At 38.2% G+C, this 20520-nt stretch overlaps 1 protein-coding gene across 2 annotated transcripts in view; it reads left to right on the top strand.

Annotated features, from left to right (window-relative positions):
* TAFA4 (TAFA chemokine like family member 4) overlaps positions 1 to 18730 on the top strand; it is an 84775-nt gene extending 66045 nt beyond the window's left edge. The window contains exons 5-7 of one of the 2 annotated variants that reach the window (XM_026109711.2): positions 2403 to 2558; positions 12159 to 12283; positions 16873 to 18730. In XM_026109711.2, coding sequence (XP_025965496.1) covers positions 2403 to 2558; positions 12159 to 12283; positions 16873 to 16884 — 293 coding nt within the window. In that variant the 3' untranslated portion in view covers positions 16885 to 18730. Of the gene's footprint in view, positions 1 to 2402; positions 2559 to 12158; positions 12311 to 16872 lie in introns of those variants that run through there. The other variant, XM_064519177.1, reaches the window with a different exon arrangement.
* The last annotated feature ends 1790 nt before the right edge of the window (positions 18731 to 20520 follow it).

The raw sequence follows: 20520 nt of genomic DNA, 5'->3' as shown, positions 1-20520 counted from the left end.
ACTCAAATATGTGGTTTGAACTGTTCCAAATGTTTGCCTTTTTTTCACTCCATTATAAAATATTTTCCTCGAGAGACAGTCTAGAATGTCACCTTGCTCTATTGAAGTCAGTAGGATCTTTGTTGTTGGCTCAGTGAGCGCAGGACCACCACCATAAGCACTTTAGGAAACTGATGCAAATTTTTCCATTTACTCTAAAGGGTTTTGGCTCAGACCTTTGATCCAGTAAACAAACAAATGAAACAAATGAACAAATGCTTTCTTAAACTAAAAACATAATTAAAAATGGTTCTTTCAGAACCTCAGGCCATCTACTTATTATTTCCAGACATTGTCATGCAGAGGTGTTTTCTAAAACAATACTTTGGAATAAAATGGCATGGCCAATTTTTTATTATTATTATTTGTGTATTTATTTTCCATGTTGACTTACAGAGAAGCTGCTATCCTACAAGCTGGCTGCTGTTTTTACTTTATGTTGTTATGATATGGGTAATAGGTACTTGCATGAAAATTCAGTCTGCCAGTAAACTTAATACAGTAGCTATGTAAGGTATTTTTATGCTGTCTTCAACATTTTTCCAACTTTCTGTAAAATACATAATGCGTTTTCCTGTTGTAGCATATTTTGCTTAAAAGTACAGTGTAGCTTTTTTCCTCAGGAAAAACCCATATCTCTGTATATATAATTTCTCTTTACATTTTGAGTGCACACATAGAAGACTAAATTTGCTTTCCAAGATTGTATATACATAGTTTTCTGTCCATTGAGGTTGTCGTGAATACAAATTTGGCAACAAAAGTCAGGCAGCTCTCCAGCTGTGTGTGAAATACTTCTGAAACCAAAACACATGCAGTAGAGGAACACTGCCAAGTCAACTGTTTAAAAAAAATCATATGTATTTTAATACTCTCTGTTTTTTGGAAAACCTTCTTATAAGCCTAAATTGCATTGCTGACTCTATTGAAGGTTGAGAATTCCCACTTACTAACTCATAAAAATTCCTGCTCCAAAGGTGCAGTAATCTCAATGGCTTCAGTAAGATGGTCTCTATAAGCATGCAAGTCTGGCCATTTTGTATCAGACCAAGATGTTCTCTATCTCAGAATCCTTCCTGGCATCAGTCAGTAACAGGTAACAGGGCAAACACAGAGTGAGTAGGGAAAGCAGGACAATCCTCCAAGCTTGTGTCACTTGTTTTGCTCTCTGTTTCTGAACAGTGCTTAACCTTTCACCTTCCTTTCTTTATCCTTCTCTACCTTTGATATTGCATATCCACCTACACTATCGGCACCTTAGTGTCTTTTCGTATAAAGGGCCTGTATGGCTTTGATGGTGAATACTTTATTATTCTCAGCATTGTCTCTCTACCTAGCTCACTTATTTAATAAAAAAAAAGGGGGGGGGGAGGGGGAACAGCCATTTCTGTAGCGCTGTTAATTTACAAGATGCTTTACAAACATAGATAAGAGCCATCCAAGGCCTACTCTACGTAAGACGAGACAAATGTAACATGAAGGCTGTTCAGGAAAGTGAGGATGTGGAAATGATTTATGAGAAGAAGAGAGGGGTTTCGTGAAGTGAGAGTTCTGAGAAAGGATTTTAGGCAGGTCAGAGGTTGAGTCTGGCAGTGGAGGAAGATGGTCGGGTACAGGGAATGGTGTAGCCAAGATATGAAGACAGGAGTGGGAAAAAGAGATGGAAGAATAAACTGAGAGAAATAGGGTACACTGGAGTGTGAGGAAAGACTCTTGAGAGGAAGGCAATGTGACAGAGCATTTATCACTGGTTTCTTCAAAACAAGCTGGGAGGGATCTCAAAGAATCCATATAATTTGTTCTTTTTTTTGACAACACCTGACTGTCTGTGACAGTTTCTCAGCCCACCTTGTTCTTAGAAACCTGAAATGATGGACATAGCAAGAAGTGCTTATGTGTTGTTATGTTAGAAAGTTTGTCTATTATTTAAATTAACTCTCCATTGCATTAAATATTATCCTGTCCTTTGTATCCATTTATGAAAAGAAAGGACTTGAATATAAAACCTAATACAGGACAAGAAGCCAAAGGAAGGAGGAGTATGCTCTGTCTTTGCATGTCTTTTTGTCTAATTCTTCTAGTTGACTAGTCCAATCTCCTTTTCTCCCTATGGCTTTATAAGGCATGGGGAAGATAGGTGGAAAACTTGACTTGTTATGATGAATTAATCTTTTGTTAGTAAGAATAGGATAAATTCAGGGAGTAAGCCAGTTGCTACCAGGTGATTTGCCCCTTCATCTTCCTAGGACTTCAGTGGGTGTTCAAGAGACTCAGTATCTTATAGGACTGAGCAAACTGGCCTTTTCTTTATGCACTGATGTTGTTTTGTTTTGCTCTCCAACACTTATCTCTGCAATTATTAGGCCAGCACCAAGTCAAGCAAGGGACATGTGAAGTTGTGGCAGTGCATCGTTGCTGCAATAAGAACCGTATTGAAGAGCGGTCACAAACAGTCAAGTGCTCCTGCTTCCCGGGGCAGGTGGCTGGTACAACAAGGGCTCAGCCCTCTTGCGTGGAAGGTAAGCAGTCTTCTGCTCAGTCATGGTTCATTAAGATTGTTTGAGAAGTTTAGTCTCCTTGATTGTTTGACTTCCGACTGCCTCAAAAGCATAATCCTTCCTTTTGTTATTTTTGGAAACATCTCTGTGCGTTGATGATAATGAGTCTGTGCATAAATCTGGGTGTAATTAATCCTCTTAATATATGTACGCGTCCATTTCATGTCTGTGCCAATAAAACTTCTTAATTTTTCCACACAAGAATTCTCCTTTAAATCTAGCCTGAAAACAGCATAAGCCAAGACATTCAAGCTAATGATATTAACCCTTTCTTTTACCTCTTGGCTTAGTAGCTTGGCCAAAAAGTCACCAGATAGTAAATTCAGTCCTAACATTGGGCATGCAAATAATGCTGAGACCTGTGGTTTTGAGACTTGTTCTTGGGATGGATGTTTCACCATTTTATGTGCCTAATGGGCTCTTATGCTGGACTTCGGTATGTTAATGCCACTCCATGTCTATTCGGTTGTATGCGTTGTAACCCCAAATGCTCTGGAGTTTGGAAAACAGGGCAGAGGTAGCCTACCGTTGCATAGGACACAGTGTCTGAGCTAGGACACACACCTGATGAGGGAGAAATGTGGTGCGGTTGCCCAGTCCATCAGCTTTTTGGATAGATGCTGAAATCCTCATGGATCTCTAAATTGCCATTCTTATACTTTTAGTAGTACAACCCATATAATTCATGTAAAGTTAAATATACAGTGAAGGTAAAATCTTACCTTGATTCTAATGTTGACCAGACATTCTGAAGATTTATAAAACTTCCCTCCCTGAGGTTAACTCTGCACCTCACCTGCACCCCTCTCCTCTGGCTTACCAGAGTTCAAAAACTGTGGGTCACTCTTCTTCCCTTTCCCACCAGCAGAGTCTATTCCCTGGAGCTGCTGCTGTCTCATAAATAGAGTTAATACAAGACTGAGATTTTTTCATCTTAGAAAATGTCTAGTAAAGTCTTCTTTCACTTACTTGTAAGTAACCATTCTGAAGTTGCTAAAATAGAAAATTCTGTAAAATTTACATTTAAATTAAAGCAAAGCAGAAAAATAGAGTATCTCACTGCTAATATTGGCACAGAAGTTACTCATTTCTTCATTTTGTTAATTCATAGGTAAGATATTTCTGTTTTCATTGATTTTCACACAAAGTTGTGACCTTTACAAGTTAAATATAAAACAAAAGTTTCAAAGTCCAATTTTTAGTCTAACTTTCAGAGATACTTTGTTCTAGACATAAACCTCTAAATACATGCAGTGTGTCTGATTTTTTTAACATTTTTTGAGAACATTTTATTTAAGAAAATATTTTTTTCTAAATGTTTAAACTTTTTATGCCTTGTAGTTCATGAACACAATCAACTTTAACTGTGCAGTTTATTAAGTAGTTTTCTTGTCAAAGCAGAAATACCTTCTGTATTTTTAGGGGACATGCCAAGCAACAGTAATACTTTTACATATGATAGATAATAAAAGTCAAGTGGTATTTTAAACTTGTTTAAGCATTGCAAATATGACACTGTCGTTCCATGATAGAATGAGATAAATGCATGATACAAACCTAATTCATTTTGTCAGTGCAGATAGTTGCTGAAATAATCTAATAGCTGTTTTTCCTTCAAGTATAGTTGAAATTAAACATGACAAAATATTCTGAATGCAGGATTTTGGTCTCTAAAGCAGAAGCCTTTGATCCTCTTCCCCCCCCTTAGGATGATGCTTTAACATACTTTGCTTATTTTTGCAAGCATCTGGGACTATCGTTGGGTGTCTGTCTTTCCTCAGCCTCAGGATTAGATGTGTTTTCTCCCATTCTGTGCATATCTTTCAGTAGGCTTCTCCAGTGCAGAAACCGGAAGGAGTTTATTAAAAATATCTTGAATTGCTTATTTCAGTCTGATATAGAGATTTCATTTTTATTTTCCAACAGCTTTTTACTGAATTCAGGGCTATTCAATTTGCCCATATTTTGCCCATTTGTAACTGAAATTTAAAGGGAAGGACTTGCCAAAAGCACAGAATTATTACTGTAACCAGAAGAAAAGGTTATATAGAGAAATTGACTTAGAGTGGTCTTTTAAAGTACTTTCTTTGCACTTCAGGCCTTATCCAGTAGTACTTATCATTTGCATTATGGCAGCACGTTATCTCTGTGCTGTTGATCAAGCATGACATGAACATGGTAGGACTTGTAATTCCTACCTCAAATTTTTTCCCTGCCATAAAACTGCATTAAGACAAAAGCAGAAAACAAAGTAGTTCACACTCACTAGGTATGTGTCCAGTAATTACCACCCACCTGTTCTGGCAGATTGCTCAATTCTTGGTCACACGCACAGAGATGCTTTTACCTCTTGCTTCAAATGGTGCTTCTCGCATAAGGGAGTGTATCACCACCCAAACAGGCTTGGCGTGCTACTTGCTTGGGGAGGGGAAATTGTGAGGCTGCAATGGAGAGGTTATTAACACAGTGAAGCTCTGTAATTGAAATCCTTGGCTAAAAATAGCCTAGTGCTTAATGATTTTATAGCAGGATACTATTCTATATGCATGTTCTGTTTGGATTTTATCCTCTTCTACACACTCACAAGGAAGATAACTGTGTGGGAGTGATGCAAACAGCAAATCAGTCTCTCCTATTTCTACATTGTCTGTGAACTTTTCAGGGTTTGCATGTTTCAGGTGTTCTTGAACAGCAACAAAGAGGCCACCGGAGCAGAGAAACGGGATAGTATTTTGTGTTTTATGCAGAGCGGTGGCCTTTAAAAAGCTATTGGAATGTAATTACATTCCCCCTTCTTGACCAACAAGTGGATGGCTATATAAATTACATAATTACAATTAATTTTGTTGAGAGTTGCGTGATGATTTTACAGAAGTCTGCCTCTGCTTGCTTTCTTTAAATGAAGATCGGATTTCTGTCTTACTTTTAACAACCCAGGAAGCAATGAGCTGGTTTTAGCTTTTCTTTAGCTAAGTCTACTGGGAGAGATGGGTTCTCCCAGAATGTTGGAGGCACCAACATCTGGGACTTGAGCAAAGTCTAGGCAGACTGTACTTGCCATTCTGTTACAGACTGGAACTTGCTATTTGAGCAGCCTTTGACTATAATCTTTTTGGATTGTTTTTTTCCCCACGAAATTGTAACTGAAGAAAAAAGCCTTCCTCATTTAAAATTTGTATTTGTTCCTGGTTTTGTTAATTTACAAGTTTCTAATTTTTGTCTTTGTTTTCTCAGTCTTGCAGTGTATAGGTTTTCTGACTCAGCTCCCACTGGGTTTCAGTGATAGCTTGTATGTTAATTTGAGTGAGGGTAGAGCTTGGTTCCCCAAACAGGGCTTCTTGTTGGTAAGTATTGGACATCGTACCCTTTTGTATGAATAAGCCATGAAATAGGTTTAAAAGCCCATCGTGATGGTTTTTAGAATAGATTCATAGGCCAGCTAGATATTTACATCTTGAAATAGCTTGACAGATGCTAAAGAATTTTACACAAGGTCAGATTAAATTAGCAGTTTATTTGAGCAGCACTATATGTTAAGGCTAAACACTGCTCAGAGAGCTACTGAACATGTATACCAATATTGAGAGGTACCAGAGTTTCAGGAAGGCTTCCTATTTGAGCTAAATCATAATGGATATTTTCATAATTACATTCCCACCTACACACACCAGTGACATTTTTTGTTGTGACTGTAATAAGGAGGGAACTAAGTACTTTGGTAGATGATAGATGTCTAGTTAAGTTGCAAAGAAAAGGTTAAAAGTGCTGCAGAAAGGAATGTTAAAAACTGGTTAAATCTTGAAAATGCCTCACGTGAAAGTCTTTAGTGCCTTGTATTCTAGGAATCAGTCCTTGTCCATGTTAAACAATAATACTTACTGTGTTGTTGGGCTTAGCTAACATTTATAGAATACTTTGTATTTCTACAGTGTCTTTCATCCTGGGAACTTTAATTATTGGTAGTAGCAGAAGTCAAAAGAGTTCATTTATAAAGAGGGATGGGAAGGTGAAAATCGGCTCGCTACAGACAGCGATCTTCCAGAGCGTTTTCACCCAAGCATGGGATAATCACTCGTCATAGCCTGGATGAGGCGTTTTCACCCAAGCATGGGATAATCACTCGTCATAGCCTGGATGAGGATACAGGGCAATAAGTCTCTGGGTCAAGGTATTTTTTTATCCTTTGCCCATGACAACACACTCATTAATTTTCTTCTCACTCAGATGGTTGCATTTTGTATGCAGACAGCAAGAAACTCTGTCATTTTGGTATTTCAGCTGAGTTCTGAAAGGTATTGACAAGTATTGGCAAACAGAAAAAGCAGGCTATTTCTTCTGTACACATGCACGCCTCATTTTCCTGGGTTTTTTTTGAGCCTCTAGGCACAGGCCAACCTGATGCTTTGTGGAACATTGCTGTAGATAAATTGAGCCACTAAGCTCAGAAAAAAGCAGAGCCTATGAAAAGAAGTATTTCAATAGGCAGAAGACATACCATGCAGCCTGCAAAGGCTGCCTTCAATTGCAGCTATACTACTCAATTGCAGCTATAGAAATTTTTGCTTAGCAAAGGTCAACTCGTTCTTTTGTCAACAGTGAACAAACATTTACATTTAAAGTAATCATTATGGGATTTTGTTTTTACCCATTTTCTTTATGGAAACAAACATCCTTGAGTAAGTACCTCCAGCCTGGCTAACAGCTACTGCCAAGAATATTAAAACATTGATAAGTTTTGTCTGTAGTGAAGCTATCTTAGCTAAGTGCCTTAAATGCATCTCTGAGTAAATTATCACTAGCCAAATCATCTTCCACCCAGGCAATTCTATCAGTCTTAGAATATGTAAGGAGGAAACATTCAGATAGGAAATAAATGTGAATGGGAATCAAGAATTATTTAAGAAGATCTTTTTATAGGGCCAAAGAACTGCAATGAAGCAAAAGGACAATTTTGGCTGAAAGCCCATCTGGGTTCCAGTTTGAAGTGAAGAGAGGATATGGAAACAAGAAAACAAAAAATCAGTACATAACAAACAGATAAAAGAAGAAATAGCTGAGATGATTTCCCTCCCACTGTTTTCGAATGTATTTCAGAATACTTGAGAATTCAAAAAGATGCTATTGTTGTGTCACTATTCAAAGAAGAAAAGGAAATGTACAATAGAATGAATAGTGTACTGAAAATTTATACAGCAAGTTTAATCCAGTGGGGTAGGAAAGAAATCTATGTTTGTCCAGACTAAGAATAATGTGAATTACTTTGTTAAAGTAAATGTGGAACACAAAGAAATACACACACACACACACACACACACACACACACACACACACACACACACACACACACGTATGGGCCCATAATGCATGAGATATCGAAAGCATTAAAGCTGAGGCAGAAAGGTGTCATGGATCAATATCACTATTCTGCTTTTGGTAACAAGTAGGATGGTGAGGTACTTTCTGCTTTATTGTTAACTAAAGAAAGTGGTTACCAACTTCTACAGGGATTAATTTTTTTTTTCTTTAATTCTAAGCCTATTGTAGTCCTAGCAAGCTGGCTAATAGTTCTCTGGTTACCTATTGTAATTTGAAATGTATTTTGGAATACTTGGGGTATTCTAGAACAGCACTAATATTGTACCAGTTTTCAGATGGTCAGTAGTGCAGTCTGGATACTTAAGGGACCAGCTTAGGTTGATATCTGTCCTGTGCAAAATAACCGAGAAGCTGGTATGGTATCCAATTAGCAAGGAATTCCTGGACTATAGATCACATGAGTCAATGTGATTTTCTGGAAAATAGATTTGCCAGACACAACCGATTTAATTCTTTGAGGAGTTTTCTAGGCTGGCTGATGCAGGTTAATTGTTTGACTGGACTACACATAAGCCCACATCTTCCAAGTTCTCTTGGAAAATAATGTATAATTTATTCATCCAGAGAGTTGGTTCCTAAATACATTTTGAGGATTTAGATCTTATTTTTTGTAAGCTGTTTATTAACTTTGAACCATATGACATACTACGTACATATATGCACTGCCATTTACCTAGCATACCTAAAACGTAACTTAAAAGCACAGCTCTCCATAGAGTCATCAGTGGGATATGGTAGTCAAATGGGACATACCAATTGGGATTTCAGTGCTCAGCTGTATGCCTGCCACTCTGCAACGCTTTAAGCAATGACTTGAAAGCAAATGTAGGATCACTCCTGACAAAAATCTGTGGATTTCATCCAGTGGGACAAAGAAGTAATTAATGATCAGCCAGGACAGTCACATGGCATAGTCCTGAACCCAGGAGGTTAGACCTGTTTGAAATAACTCTGTGTTAATAAAGACAAGTGTACTGTGATGAAAAAACAAAAAAGTTCAATCAGCTCTGCTTATCAGACAGAAGGTTGAGAAGTTACTTGATTGCAGCATGTTCAATATCTTCACAAGGAGAAAATGATGATTGATAACAGGCACTGTAATATAGGTGAAGAAAGCACAACAGAGTAAGTTGGAAGAAGAAGAAAACTAAGGCTGTGGGTTCATATTGAGACTGTTTAACTGTTGGAGAAAAGTGACAACTGGGGAAGTTTCTTTCTTCACCTGTTCCAGACTGGCTTGGAAGACCCTGTGTAGCCAGACACAACTTGGGGTCACAACACAGTGAATCGCATGAGGCAAGACAAGATGATGTATTGACATCTTTTGGCCTTAATCTCTATGAATCTACGGTTTCCATGAAGTCATGTTATCTAGGGAGTGATGTCAGCAGAAGATTTATTTCTGGCAGGGTAACCCCCAGCCAATCAGCTGGCAGATGTCAGACTGAAGCAGTCTCCTTTTTCTTCATGAAACTGGTTGTGTATGAGAGTGACATAGCTGATCTCATTCCTTAGAAAAGTTATCTTTTGAAACCTCTCCAGGAGTGCCTCAATCTGATAAGAAAAGGAAACTTTTACATCCTTCAGCGAATCAAACCGTTACAGTGACAATGATAGTTAAAGAACACTTGTTATGAAGACAAGCCTAAGGCTCTGACTGAGAATTTTAATGGACTAATCTCAGGGGTGTGTTTGACACAAACAGCTACAGCCAGTTAGGACATATAGATCAGCAGAATGGACATTACAGCTACAAAGAAATTGGACATAAAATGGATGTAAGAATTAGTGCTTTGCTACAGCAAAGAATTGGGGATTTGCTGAAAGCAAATAGAATGAGATCTCTATTAAGTATTTCAAAGTGTTGCCATTAATCCGAAGAGAGGTATCCGCACAGAATAGAAATCAGTCAGTGAAAGGGTGGGAGTCAGCTTCACTGAATGTGTCTCAACAAGAGATGAATAGAAGGTGAAAAATGCAGTCTACTGAAGAGCTTATGGATCTTGTTGGAGTTACAGATTGACTCCACAATGTTTCCCATACACATCTGTGCTTGTTGCTAGGTAAGATGGTACTGCTGGAGATGATGGGTCTGATTTACTATCTTATGTACCTTATTTCCATGTGGTCCACTCAGGCCAGGAAGTTGAATGGGTGTAGTTGGTCAATAGTGCTGTGTGAACCAAATCCTGTGCTGCACTTTTGGCTAGTCAACAAACACTTTTTTAATAAGGTGTTAGAAGCAGGCTGAGTGCAGGTTGCATAGGTAAATAAAAACTGCCATATTCAGTGCATTTCCTGTGGTCTCAAAACATACCACACTCAAACAAGTAATCAACATGAAAAATTCTGGATATAAGGAGTTATCCTGTCAGTAACTGAGGCACAGGTGATTCTAGGCACCTGCAGGAGACAGCAAAGTGAGAAGAGGTGTTCAAGGTCTGAAAATGAACTTTTTCGGGTAAATACAGTAAATGCATGGAAACAGTTTCACATGGCACAGCACAGGTTAAGTCTCAACATGTCACCACGTCCATATGCTCAGAGCAGCACTATGCAGAATTGTGTAAGGCTGCATCCAGGCCTCCCAGGAGGACTCGCTGGCTTTGGTGCTGAGCTCTAAAGACATAGCTATTTTGCTACCACGTTCTCCTGTTTGGTCAGGGACCACTGTACATGCCATCAGTCTTCTTGAATCTAGACTTGTAGACTTGGCCCTACTTACTTGAAATAAATGTGGTATGGAAAATGGAACAAAATTTATAAAGTAGCAAAGATACAAAATAAATGATTGGACTCTATTTCAAGTGGAAATATTCCCTCACGTCCCAGGAAGCACAGTCAAGTTTCATCCACTTTGTCAATCAACAATCAATCAGCATAAATGCAGATGATCATGGATCCAAATGACTGGTGACAGGAATCATACGTTCATTTTATAGTTTTGAGATTGAAAGACTAGTTTATAAAATAGTGTCTGAAGCCAAAGTGGTGTTCCAGAAATGTGTCTTTCATAGTCAAAAGATGCCTCCTTTTCTAAGCTAGAGTTAAAGCCCAAAACAAAAGTAATTGAATGAGCATTTCAGCAATATTCTTATGTCAGCTTGCCTGCTTGTCACCCTAATTTAAAGGTTGCAGAAGTATGAATCTACCTTGAAATTAAAAAAAAAAAAAAAAGTGCCTTACGAGAAGTAGACTAAATTATTTTTGTTCATCTCTTTTGGATATGGTATCTTTTAAAGCATGCAATTCATATTTTGTGTGCATAGCAGAATAATGCAGAATAACTAAATCAACATTTTCATCCATATTTTATTTTGAAATTCAATTTAGGTTATGAAAGATTGTGAACTGATATATTTCATAATCATTTTCTGTGATTTGGTAAATCCCTTGCACAGTGCAAAACTGAGAAATGCATGCAGAAGTTTGCAGGAGTTTTGGGGAAAATGTATCTATTGTTATCAACAGTATTAAAAAGTCATGACTACGTTTGTGAAAATAAGAAGTGTGGTCTTATTAAGGGAAGTTGGCTTAAGAGTAGGAAATTAATAAATTGGCACAGTGAAAGTATACTGCTGTAGTCTTCCAAAATGTATTGCAAAACTGGCGATGTAACTGCAAGTCGACTTCTAGTTAATAATCCATCTGCTTTCCAATGGTCCCACTTCTTTTTTTGCACTATTCTCTGACAGACCTCACGTGCTCACATCTCTGTGCAATTCTATTTTCTTACCCAATGAAGAGAGAAACTGACATTCCTTCATCCAGCCTTGCATGTGCATATCCAAGTTAAACAAGTCTTAGATTCATACCACCTTACAGCAGGTACTTAACTGAAACATGTAAATGAAGGGGACAAGTCACCTCTGTAGTCAATGGAGACAGAAAGACACTTCCAGAGGTCAATTCAGATGTTAGAGTTGAATCACTCCCTGGAGGTGCCTGCCTGTCTTTACCATTTTCACATGTCATTTACCCTTCTGTGTGGTGGTGAAGTTTTTTAGCCACATCTTAAGCTCAGACAGGATCAATATGATCATAAGGTAGTAAGTATCATAACAGTAACTGTTGTTTTTACTTTCTGTAATCAAACAGCTGAACACAGCACAACAGCCTCCCTTCTAAAATCAACAGCAATAAAAAAAAAATTGTATTCTGTTTCTTTTCTGTTTCTCTTTCCAGCTTCCATTGTCCTGCAGAAGTGGTGGTGTCATATGAACCCCTGTTTGGATGGAGAGGACTGTAAGGTACTACCAGACTATTCAGGTTGGTCTTGCAGCAGTGGAAATAAAGTCAAAACCACAAAGGCAAGTACAGAGATCGCCTATATTTAAGGGTGGCAGTCGGTTGACAGCCCTTGCTTGTTGCATTTGCATCTGCTGGTATGAGCACCAGCATTGGACTCCTCAGTGTTTTGGAAAGCAGTGATTAATGCAATGGTTCTCAGGGAGGAAAATGCTGGGTCAGAACTGCCCTTCACTGCCAGCCTGGTAAAATTAGCAGGTTGTGAAGCCAAAAAGGAGGAACCAAAGGTGGCAGTTCAGGTCTTTATGTCCTCCATCCCTGTGTTTACAATGGGGTAAGATCCTCACAACAGTGCACATCTTGGCTAGTTCAGCCCTCAATGCCATTTATCTTGTGGGTTTGGGCTTTGCACTGCTGGAGTGAAGACACCCTGCTTCCTAAAACTTTGACCTCACAGTTTCTGAATCACACCTATCTCTGAAGAAAGGAAGGAGAATTTGGGGAGTCCCAGACACAGGTCACTAAGCTTGCTTGCTTGCTTGTGCCTTCCTCCATAGAGATTCAGTGTCATGAGCTGACTGAATTCAGTTGGCTGGGCTCTGTAACTCGGTTCAAACCCACTGCTTCAGTCTTTAGTGAGCAAAGAAACCCTTTGATGTGACCAGTCCTAGAGGTAGCACATTCCAGGATCAAGTCCTCAATTTGCAAACTGAATACAGGGATCCAAAGCCCTTACCAGGGCCACCGGAATTTAGATTCCTGTGCTACTGGAAAGCCTTTTAGATATTGAAAGAAGCAGCCTGACTCAACTTGTTGTTGGGAACTGTGGAACACTGAGCACCACTGGAAATCAGGCTGGCTCAGATTGTTTCTAGTTACAGGCCATCCTGTAGACAGCCTGTTTCTGAAAGAACTTGCTATGCCATCCCATTTCTTAATTAATGGTCAGCAGAAAGAAAACATCATATCCTCTGTCTGCTTCACAATCTAAAATGAGCTCAGTGCATTAAAGTTTAGCAAATCATAGTGAACTGCATATCTAAATATATCATAAAACAAGAGTCTTCAGCATCCAATAGCAATCAAAGACATATACTTAGCTTTTCCCTCCCTTTACAACCTCCTCTAGCTGGGAATGAATGTTGTTGATTAGGTTACCTTCTGAGTTAATAAGCAAATACTGACACCAAACGTTGTTTAATAATGGCTGTTCTAAGGAGTGAAGACTGTACTAAATTCTGTATGAAAGAGAAAATTGGATGGTTTGGGCAGCTATGATTTAATATTGGTGGTCCACAGCCCAGCCACACACACATGGAGATAGGCTTAGTGGAAGAATCCGACCAAACAAGCCAGAGTCTGAAAAGCCCTATTTCTGTTTTTAGGATCAGAGGAATTGTTACAAATCAATGTTATTTATCAAATGGTAGAGAGGTCTATCGTGTGTCTATGCCTCAGCTGTACTTCTTGTGACTGGTACTACAGCTGAAAGTTGACCTGCACAGGATATTCTACTCTAGAATCAGTATGGGTGACTGGCAGTCAGTTATTGCAAGGCATAGATTACCCTCAGCCTTTGAATATTTTCCACAGGCATTGACTTCAACTACTCACGTATAGATAAGGGGTAGAGTGGTAGCATCAAACACACAGGTGAGACAGGTGAAGTAGGAGTTCTGTGTAATGAGTAAGACAATTTCATTTATGGACATACCAGAAAAGAGCTGTCACTTTATAGAAAAAGGACTGTATTGGAAAAGAATAAGCCGGGGTTAAGTATTCCTAATACCTTTAATAGATACTAGAGGGATGAAGGGTACAGCAAAGAACTTTTTGTTGACATTGATGACTGAAGGCCTGAGGCATAAAGTCCTCATTCATGCAGCTGCCTTCCTAAGAACAGTTCCCTTTAGTTCATTGAGGTCAACTGACCGTATGAGTCATATTGCCAGTGTTCACAAGTCTTGCTCATAAACAGTGAAAAGAGGCAGCCTGAGTCAGTGGGAGTTTACTAATAGAAGGGCAAATTTGACATGGGTCATTTATTTTGTTATCCATGACATAAACTGCAACCACCAAACTACAGAATATGCTAATGCATTCTGATGAGTTTAGGGATGTCTTTATAAAGCTGGAGTGGGACAAATCATCCTACCTTCAATTATACCTATGCAAATTCATCAAGTCCAGTGAGTTTGTGTGGGTGTAAGAGAGGGTGGAGTTTAGCAATATGAGTGCAAATGTTACTACATTAAACTCTTCCTCTACTTTGCTGGGACCTGGAGAAATGCATTTTGCACTGATTAGGAGATTACTTTGAGAGGCATTTAACTGGAAGGGTAAGAAAACAACTGGCACTTGTGCTTGGATATGAGGTATTTTACTAAATTACAGATATGAGAACTGTTTTTTTCTCTCATGGTTTTGTTCTCCTTTTGTATCCCTTTTTCCTTTTACATTCAAGCACCTTAAGGCAGGACTGTCTTTTCTTGTGCATGTATTTAGCATCAGCACAAGGGAGATCCTGATTCTAACAGGCATCCTGGGGTACTGCAACAATATAAATACAAATATGAATGACTAAGTTAGTGGTTTAACATTCTACTGAAATGACACAAGAGAGTCCTGAACTTTAGCTAGTGATTGACTGTGTTAGAGAAAGTAGTAGACTTCCTTAAAGGAAATGTCCCTTTAAAAGGTGTCTCAGCCCCTCACTCCTTACTTAGTCTTTATTATAAATTGTTTGTTGTTGTGTATTTTATATGTGGATGCTTCAGACAAGTCACATCGTTGTCTTTATTAGTCCAAATAAAAAGGACTTGAATTTTCCAAGGCTTTGTAGGTGGCATTCATTATGCCCAGTTGCAGGCACATTTCTATCCAAGCTGAATTGTTTAGAGTTCTCCAGAGTCACGTGGAGAGAAATGGGTGATCATACAGCATGAGTGTGCTCATCTAAAAAAAGTTTTCCCAAGGAAAGCTGATTTCTCTCTTCTGTAGCTTAAGGAAGGCCCAGATGACAAGCTTACATGTAGATGTCGTCTTCCTAGATGGTAAATGCTGAGTCACAGAATCTGTCTTTGCATCCGTATCTATTTTATAGATATTTTGCATGTCTTATGCTGTGTGTGGCTTTCTCTGTCTACCAAGATATAGGGCTGTTGCACAAATATAATGAGTAATGATAACTTGAGATTCTGAACAGTAGCATGTGGCACATACAAGATTGAACTGGAAAGCAAATGGATTAAGTTTACAAAAATTACCTTGTTATAGGGAAAAGTAAAGCATGGTATGATGTATTTTCTGATTAAAAATGAACCAAAGATTTGTCCAATTCAGTCAACAAAATATGTATTAAGCACATTTATTAAAATCATACACAAATAGAGTACTGTATGAACTGTCCTATCTGATTATGACCAGTAGTCCAACCAGTACAGCAGCCTGCCTGCCTCAGTGCTGGGATACTTAAATGAGAGGAAGAGAGCAAAACCCTTGTGGACAATTATGGCAAGTGTACCCATCATGAAATTCTTCCAATTTAATAGTTGGCTTAAACCTAAAACACCAGAGTTTGGATTCATTCCATGTTATTTTTTTTTCTGTGTTATGTAGCAAAGATGATCTTGTTACCATTTAAATTTCTAATCAATTTTTTTAAAGCTTACTAAGACCCTGGGATCAGCGCTAGACAATGAGTTTCACAGGTTGAAAACAGGAAATAGGAAATGCCATTTAATCACTTCAAGACTTCTATCTTTCCATTTTGTGAAAATATTAGAGTAACTTGAAGTATATGAAGCTTGGGAGAGTCCTTGCGTTTCTCAGTGTTTAGATGAATAGTTATAGTAACTGAGACTGACATTTAAACATGTGAAAAGCTGAAGAGCTCCTCTCTTTTACAAGTTATCTTATGAAGGGAAATAAATATTTCTCTGTACTAAGCCTCTTTTTAGCTTTGTAGCCTGTCTAGATACCACAGAGCACAGCTGAAAAGATTTCCTCCCTGCAAGCTGCCTATTCTCATTCATTTCCAGGATAGGGTATCTGACATGAGCCCTTCTCACCATTGGGTTTGCATAGCAGTGTGTGTGTGCATTAAGGCCTGAATGTCCCTGAAGCACCTGACTGGGTGTGCATATGGTTATAATAGGAAGACACCACAGGGTCCCCAGGGAGAAGTGATATCCAGGAGTGGCTGCTGTTGCAAGAACAATTCATCCACTCTGCAGACTGTTCTGTCTGATCCCGAGCTCCCTCCCATGAAGTGGACCCCTGGGAATGGGTAGCAGTTTGCATGAATGATCCTTTGGGATAAAAGTCATACGTTTGTGTTGTGGGCATTGGCAATGAAAATGATACTAAGCAAAATGAAGCAGGAGTTTACTATGAGATGGTGATGGCTGTTCAATAATAAACTGCCATTTATTTCTCTGCTAGTCTCTTCTATACTTTCAAATAACAGTATATTCAACATTTTTCATATAGATTCTGTTTCTGTGCAAGTTATATGAAGCATATAGCTATGGCCAGAGCATGTACATTCACTATGTATTCACATGTACAGTTTCTTCACAGCATCAAAGCATGTTTTATCATCCTTCTTTGATCGCTTCTGTGTAAGTAACTCTCTCCTCTTCTTTTTTAGGTAACACGGTAGCAAAAAATAAACCTGTGGGTCACTACTGGAACAATGGCATGTGCAACCATGTTGCTTGGCTATTACACAGAGACCCTTTTTTTGTGACAATGACATAGACTTAACTCTTTGAACTTGCAAAATTAGTGAGCAGAAAGGACAATACTTCTGCATTCAACTGTGGTTGTAATTCTTGAACCTAGATTTTGCTATACAGAATGGTACACGTTTAATTTCACAAGGAAAAGCAATGAGATTTGTTTCTTCCTGAAATGCACATTGGATTCCCAAGGTTCTGACACCTGGCAACAGTTCTTGAAAACACACATCTGGACTTCTGTGGTGCATCAAGGATAAGACTTTCTTTATGACGCTAAGAATTGTAAAATTGCTTTAAAAGATTTTAGATCATTGAAGTAACCTAGGAGGTCATAGAAAGAAAATGGTTTTGTTACAACCAAGATGGATTTGTCTGAGGTACTTCTCGTGTACAGTACAACATAATAATATAAAGCTGATCCCCATGCTAAGTGAGTTGATGCGATAGTGTTAGTAAATGATGTCTTAGTGTATTTTCAACTGTGATTTAGTAAATATCAAGATTGTATGAAGGTGAAAGGATGGCACTTATAAATTAGTAACAATAATTGTAAGGCATATTTTGTTTAAATCTGTGCAATTATATTTATTTCCTTAAGTAGTTCTAGGTATTTTAACTTTTACATTCATAAGTGATGGCAGGGAAGCATGAGGAAGAGGCAAATTTTGAAAGTATACATAGTTTTTCTTGTCCTAAAATAAATCCATTCTCTAGGGGAATAGCAAAGTATACATATTCCTTGCCTCTTTGAATCTAGATATGGAAAAGAATTTAGCCATTAGCTAGAAATATTCATTCAGATGCCTCAAAAAAGGAGAGCATGCTTATATTGCATAAGGAAGGCTTGCTGGAAGAGGGGGTAATTTGTTTGGATTTTCATAGCTTTGGTTATATCCTAATAGGTAACATACTTAAAATTCTTGAACAAAATTCTAGATAAAAATGAATCTTCACTTTCAATTAGTTCTTGTTTAGAATGATTATAATAATTAAATGTCCAGTTCCTTGACAGACTGAATTTCCAAGTGGTTACACTTTGTGACACATAATTGTTCTGTATTATTGTACATGCGTTTCATACTGTTTTTCTTATTTTCCTGTTACAGTTTTTTTTGTCATCAGTCTTCATAAATAGAACAGTAAGTAGAGGTGAAGCTGTAGCCAGTCTGTTCCCAGTTACATCATTTTATGATTTAAGATGCATTGAAAGAAACTAAAATGCAATGGTGCAGATGGATATCATGCAGATGAACTGCTGCTAACCCAGCTACTGAATTCATTGTTATGCTTTATGTAAATATTAGGGTAAGAATGTACAACCAATTTTTATATACCCAAAAATGCCAAAAATATTGAGTGTGTGTTGTATTAATTTAGGTCATTGTGCACAAGCTTTCTAGTTTATGGGAAAGATACCATCAGCAATGTGAGGCTATTCAGAGTAATAATTGTTAGTTTTTGATTTGCTGAAGTGAGTGGGAGTATTCATCCAGTTAATTTCATTGAAGTCAGTGGTGGGAAGGTCTGGCCCTGTGTTTTGTTTTTGGTTTCTCTGGTTTAGTTCGTTTTCAATTATGTATTTGATTACAGCTGGGATCATAGTGGTCATTGTACTTGGTGATAAGTAAACAAGAAATTTTCTGCTCTGTGTTTGGACAGATGAACAGTTATTCTACCTAATAGACTCTACTTGCCCTAATTAGCTCTACATTCCTAATATTTTTCCATTGATTCAATTTTCTGATTAAATTTTAAAATTACCTTAAATATTTCTACCATTTCTGTGCATATGTATTCAATAATATCATCAGTGAAGATCGTTTTTGTTTGTTGTTTTTATAATGCTGACCCACAACTGGTATCTGTTTATTTATTTTGGTATGAACAGTACAAAGGCATAGTAAAACACCTTTGCTGAGATGTTCTAATCTAAGCTGACCAAAAAAAAAAAAAAAAAAAAAAAAAAAGGATTTTAGAGAAAAGTTTTCTTTTTCCTTTTTTTGAAGATAAGTACAAAGGAAATAAGCTATTTTGCCAGTGGTCACATACTGAATTTGTGGCAGAGTTGAGAACTAAGGCAAAATTTCTTATATCTAAGTTTTTCCCGTGGGTAGCGTAAAAGTGGTACAGTGTGTTACATGCCCTGCAATAGCCATCTGGAAGGTACATTTGCACTGTCAATTAAGAGGAGGGAAAGTACGACATAAGTTTGATAGCACAGGATTATGAAATACAGCCCAAATGAATAACTTGCCTTCCTCGATCCTCAGCCCATGACAGTGATTTTATATTTCTAAAGCAGCTTCGTTTCAGAGGATCTCCGGTTGACTTACAGCCTTCCTGACTTATTGCACAAATGCTGTAATACATGCCTGTCTCTCTTTGGAGGTTTGCCACTTCTTCCAGTGCTGTTGTCTGGCATCTGACACCAGTATTGCTGTTCTGCTGAGCCATAGCAATATTGAGGGCTTTGCCAGCAGCTCTGTTAGTAGAAGAGGTCAGCGTACTAGATTCTTGGTGTGTTCTCTCTGTAAATGGCTTAGTTCATGCATATCGGCTTAGTTCATGCATATCTGCTTACTCCAGAAGAGCAGTATTCAGAAGCAGCATACTGGCAATCCCTTGAAACCTCAACTTTTTTCCCACTGTTAAGCCTCATGGGGCTAAAACTCCTGAGTCATGATGTCCAGGCTTTTGTTAGGACAGGAACTACCTCCTATGATCTGATTCATAAGGTGAACCCCTCTGTCTTAAGATCACAAGGTTTTGCCATACTATTTCTAACAGAAGATTGTTGCAGGCACTCACTCTTCTGATGAAACATTATTGTGATTTCAAGGCTGAACTGATTCATATCTTGATTATATCTATCTCTTATTTCTTAACTTTGTTCTTTTCTCCCCTCATTAGTATGGCCCTGATATATTTATAGAGAATAGTCTTCCCTCACTCCTCTGACATTTCAGTAGGCAAAAAATAACCATGGCCTCTTCATCTCCTTTTTTCTCTGCTTATCTATGTAGCCCTCTTTGCATCCATTGCAGCCTAGGTGAATCTTTTTTTGAACAAGGATTGCCATAATTATTCACTTTACTTGTCATATGCTGTTGCCAGGTTTCTACAATATCATTAGCACTTTCCCTTCTCTTCTGGAAATGCTTCACTTTCTACAGCCTATGTTGCTTTTGCCTTTTTCATAACTGCGTCATGCTAGCAATTCATAGTCGGCCAGCATTTGGCTAATATTCTAGGCTGGCTTCTTTTCAGCTTGTGCACCCCTTGCTTATACCATATGTTCTTACTAATCCTACCTCAGAGCGTAGCCTTGAAGTTTACACTGCTAAATGTCACCCACTGTTACTATCCCAGTCTGAGGTCATGAGATTCTACTTCTCCTCTGTGCTGAGGTTTTCTGTGTGCCTCTTTGCAAGACGAAGAATGAAAAACCCCAGGACTGTTGAGCGAGGAACTCCAGTTCAAACTCCAGCCTATTTCTCTTAAAACAGAAATTGCTGTGGTTCAGTCTTTAACCAGTTCCTTACCATTGTCCTTATCTT

The sequence above is a fragment of the Dromaius novaehollandiae genome, chromosome 12 (genome assembly GCF_036370855.1).
Source record: "Dromaius novaehollandiae isolate bDroNov1 chromosome 12, bDroNov1.hap1, whole genome shotgun sequence".
Lineage (NCBI taxonomy): Eukaryota > Metazoa > Chordata > Aves > Casuariiformes > Dromaiidae > Dromaius > Dromaius novaehollandiae.
Note: the sequence above shows the minus strand (reverse complement) of the source record. Positions and strands in the feature narration are given on the sequence as shown.